This window comes from Palaemon carinicauda, chromosome 28 (genome assembly GCF_036898095.1).
Source record: "Palaemon carinicauda isolate YSFRI2023 chromosome 28, ASM3689809v2, whole genome shotgun sequence".
Lineage (NCBI taxonomy): Eukaryota > Metazoa > Arthropoda > Malacostraca > Decapoda > Palaemonidae > Palaemon > Palaemon carinicauda.
Window position 1 is genome coordinate 73,494,035 of NC_090752.1, and position 5,036 is coordinate 73,499,070.

Consider the following 5,036-nt stretch of genomic DNA (forward strand, 5'->3'; position numbering starts at 1 on the left):
CATTCAATAGTCAACAGATGGACGAATAAGGACCCGGCGCTGGGGCAGAGAAGGCCATTCGGTGCAGAGATGCAAATGGAGAAAAAGCCCAAAATCATATTACGAAGTAAAAGTTCCGAGGTTAGCTACAAGGAAGAAGACGAAAGGAATCAAGAACGTAGGTAAAGCCGAAGACTAAACAGTGGGTGCACCTAAGGCCGAGGGGATGCCTACAGTACACCACTTGTTTATTAATGAAAGCAGGGGCTATTGCACGATGGCTACCTTTGAGAGATTGTTAGGTTTAGTAGTCAGTATGAGTCCTGGTGTGAACTGGACGCATCCAAATTAACCAAACCTATTACGTAGACTAAGTCATACATTTATCACAATTAGCTAATCACTACTTCAACCTCTTTTATTATCAACTATATAGGGAGACTGCATAATCATCCAGGTTAGTTTGCCTGTCTGTTATAATCCGATAAGTGTTTATGAAAAAAAAATAAGTTGGATTTAATTTTCCCTAATGAATTTTAGAATTAAAAATCCCGGTAAAAAAAAAAAAAACTACGTCAAACTCATTCATTACATCATAATCAGACAACCTAAAATTACCTACCGGTATGTATTTTCGGCAGTGCCTGTTTATCTAATTGCATAAATAACACTATATATATATATATATATATATATATATATATATATATATATATATATATATATATATTTGTATATATATATGTATATATATATATATATATATATATATATATATATATATATATACGTATGTATGTGTGTGTATACATATGGTATTTTCCTTCAAAGGAGTATACTTACGAAAAACCAGAAAAGGCCAAAGAAAAGAAGAGCTCTCTCTCTCTCTCTCTCTCTCTCTCTCTCTCTCTCTCTCTCTCTCTCTCTCTCTCTCTCTCTCTCTCTGTATATATATATATATATATATATATATATATATATATGTGTCTGTATTTATGTATTGATATACACGCACACACACACACACATATATATATATATATATATATATATATATATATATATATATATATATGTATATATATATATATATATATATATATATATATAAACAAACGCATGAACCAAGTATAAGCCAAAATCCTCCAAAAGCCAAAATTGAAAATCTGCCGTAAAAAAAAAAAAAAATAAAAAAAAGGTTGGTTCCACTTGCACCTCCTCATATCTCATGATATTTCTGCTCGAATTTTATAAACTCAACAGTGAAAACACACATGAACGCTGAAAAAGAATTTCACTTGCGAACCAGTCATGAATTCTCTTGAATTAGGTTGAATTTATTTGGGCCTTTTTATGAAAGCCAAGGCGCCCGAGGAAAACATTTCGTATTAGCAGCATCCCTTTTGAGATGAACAAAAAATAATCAGTGTTGTTGTGGACTGGATGCGAGAGAGAGAGAGCTCCGGGCCAAATCATATTATCTCCTGGCGCGGTTTCTGTGATGGATTATGGACGCATCTTTAATAATAAAAGCAAAGAATATACATTTCAATTTTCTCATAGAAATATTTCTGGACTTCAAAAAACGCTAGATTAACTTAGATATTTTTATATTCAATAAAAAAGCATAAAATATAGATTTCAATTTTCACATATAAATATTTCTGGACTTCAAAAAATGCTAGATTAAAAGACTTAGATATTTTTATATTTAATAAAAAAAGCATAAAATATAGATTTCAATTTTCACATATAAATATTTCTGGACTTCAAAAAATGCTAGATTAAAAGACTTAGATATTTTTATATTTAATAAAAAAGCATAAAATATAGATTTCAATTTTCACATATAAATATTTCTGGACTTCAAAAAATGCTAGATTAAAAGACTTAGATATTTTTATATTTAATAAAAAAAGCATAAAATATAATTTCAATTTTCACATAAAAATATTTCTGGACTTCGAAAAATGCTAGATTAAAAGACTTAGATATTTATATATTAAAAAAAAAGCATAGAATACAGATTTCAATTTTCATATGTGAATATTTCAGGACTTCCAGAAATGTTAGATTAAAATACTTAGATATTTCTATACTGGAAAAATTAGTATTGGTACATACATTTTTCTTTAGACGTTCAAGTTAAACTCGAAAATACTTAAGCATTGTTATAAGTCAAATATTTCAAATTCATAAAGAATCAGAGAAAACATTTACTGATTTTATAAAGTGAAAACAAAATTTCAAGGTAATTATGAGAATTACGAATATTTTTCAACAACCATCATTTTACAGGAATGACGCTCTAACCCACATAATAATAATAATAATAATAATAATAATAATAATAATAATCTTAAAAGCCCCGTACTAATCAATAGACAGTACCCTATCCGAACAGCCAAGCTTACAAGAGTAAATTATACTTATACACGATTACCCTTTTTCAAAAATAAAGAAATAGAGGCCCTGAAGGTCCTACCAACATTCCCCTGATCTCAGATTAAAACGATAAAGCTATAATGGCCATAACGGTATAATAACTGCGAAGTTGGAATAACTATAAAGTTCCTCGACAGGGTTCAGGAACAAGCAAGCAAATCTGCCCTATTCTTAACCCTTCTGTTACACTGAGCTTCCGTCCACCCTTTCCCAATCTGCAATTTCTTTCCTGCGTTGTTTTACAGATAGGCGAAACCATTTTCTATTCAACAGGGAAAATGAGTACTGGGCAATTGGGAAAACTGCTGGGACAACAGGGAAAATAATTACTGGGGCAATTGGGAAAACTGCTGGGACAACGGGAAAATAAGTATTGGGGCAATTGGGAAAACTGCTCGGACAAAAAGGAAAATAAGTATTGGGGCAATTGGGAAAACTGCAGGGACAACAGGGAAAATAATTACTGGGGAAATTGGGAAAACTGCTGGGACAACGGGAAAATAAGTACTGGGACAATTGGAAAACTGCTGGGACAACAGGGAAAATGAGTACTGGGACAATTGGGAAAACTGCAGGGACAACAGGGAAAATTGGGAAAACTGCTGGGACAACAGAGAAAATAAGTACTGGGGCAACTGGGAAAACTGCTGGGACAACAGGGAAAATAAGTACTGGGGCAATTGGGAAAACTGCTGGGACAACAGGGAAAATAAGTACTGGGGCAATTGGGAAAACTGCTGGGACAAAAGAGAAAATAAGTACTGGGGCAACTGGGAAAACTGCTGGGACAACAGGGAAAATAAGTACTGGGGCAATTGGGAAAACTGCTGGGACAACAGGGAAAATAAGTACTGGGGAAATTGGGAAAACTGTTGGGACAACAGGGAAAATAAGTACTGAGGCAATTGGGAAAACTGCTGGGACAACAGGGAAAATAAGTACTGGGGAAATTAGGAAAACTGCTGGGACAACAGGGAAAATAATTACTGGGGCAATTGGGAAAACTGCTGGGACAACGGGAAAATAAGTACTGGGACAATTGGCAAAACTGCTGGGACAACAGGGAAAATGAGTACTGGGACAATTGGGAAAACTGCTGGGACAACAGGGAAAATGAGTACTGGGACAATTGGGAAAACTGCTGGGACAACAGGGAAAATAAGTACTGGGGCAATTGGGAAAACTGCTGGGACAACAGGGAAAATAAGTACTGGGGCAATTGGGAAAACTGCTGGGACAACAGGGAAAATAAGTACTGGGGAAATTGGGAAAACTGCTGGGACAACAGGGAAAATAAGTACTGGGGCAATTGGGAAAACTGCAGGGACAACAGGGAAAATAAGTACTGGGGCAATTGGGAAAACTGCAGGGACAACAGGGAAAATAAGTACTGAGGCAATTGGGAAAACTGCTGGAACAACAGGGAAAATAAGGACTGGGGCAATTGGGAAAACTGCTGGAACAACAGGGAAAATAAGTACTGGGGAAATTGGGAAAACTCCTCGGACAACAGGGAAAATAAGTATTGGGGCAATTGGGAAAACTGCTGGAACAACAGGGAAAATAAGTACTGGGGCAATTGGGAAAACTGCTCGGACAACAGGGAAAATAAGTATTGGGGCAATTGGGAAAACTGCAGGGACAACAGGGAAAATAAGTACTGGGGCAAATGGGAAAACTGCAGGGACAACAGGGAAAATAAGTACTGGGGCAATTGGGAAAACTGCTCGGACAAAAGGGAAAATAAGTACTGGGGCAATTGGGAAAACTGCTCGGACAAAAGGGAAAATAAGTACAGGGGCAATTGGGAAAACTGCTGGGACAACAGTGAAAATGAGTACTGGGGTAATTGGGAAAACTGCTGGGACAACCGAGAAAATAAGTACTGGGGCAATTGGGAAAACTGCTGGGACAACAGGGAAAATAAGGACTGGGGCAATTGGGAAAACTGCTGGAACAACAGGGAAAATAAGTACTGGGGAAATTGGGAAAACTCCTCGGACAACAGGGAAAATAAGTATTGGGGCAATTGGGAAAACTGCTGGAACAACAGGGAAAATAAGTACTGGGGCAATTGGGAAAACTGCTCGGACAACAGGGAAAATAAGTACTGGGGCAAATGGGAAAACTGCAGGGACAACAGGGAAAATAAGTACTGGGGCAATTGGGAAAACTGGTCGGACAAAAGGGAAAATAAGTACTGGGGCAATTGGGAAAACTGCTCGGACAAAAGGGAAAATAAGTACAGGGGCAATTGGGAAAACTGCTGGGACAACAGTGAAAATGAGTACTGGGGTAATTGGGAAAACTGCTGGGACTACCGAGAAAATAAGTACTGTGGAAATCCTTTTTAATTATTAGGTTAAAACAAGGAAGCGACACACTGATAAAGGACCAAGTGGCAAAATGAGAAATACGAGTAATTTCGGAAAAGTGCCAAGTCGATAAGAAGAGTAATAAGAATACAAAATAAACATAAAACAACTGAAAAAGAGAATATCAAGAAAGAGAATATGTACCAAATAAGTTTAGAAAAAAATGGAAATTAAAAAATACCGAGAAATAATATATGGTACAAAAGAAATTTAGAAAAAAAAATGTGGAAAGAGATG

The 5,036-nt window shown here is 35.9% G+C and overlaps 1 protein-coding gene across 1 annotated transcript in view; it reads left to right on the forward strand.

Moving 5' to 3' along the window:
• The window catches only part of LOC137621883 (probable serine/threonine-protein kinase clkA), a 4,990-nt gene extending 212 nt beyond the window's left edge, over positions 1-4,778 (forward strand). The window contains exons 2-5 of the mRNA XM_068352388.1: positions 11-161; positions 2,964-3,317; positions 3,488-3,721; positions 3,848-4,778. Coding sequence (XP_068208489.1) covers positions 11-161; positions 2,964-3,317; positions 3,488-3,721; positions 3,848-4,778 — 1,670 coding nt within the window. The remainder of the gene's footprint in view (positions 1-10; positions 162-2,963; positions 3,318-3,487; positions 3,722-3,847) is intronic.
• The last annotated feature ends 258 nt before the right edge of the window (positions 4,779-5,036 follow it).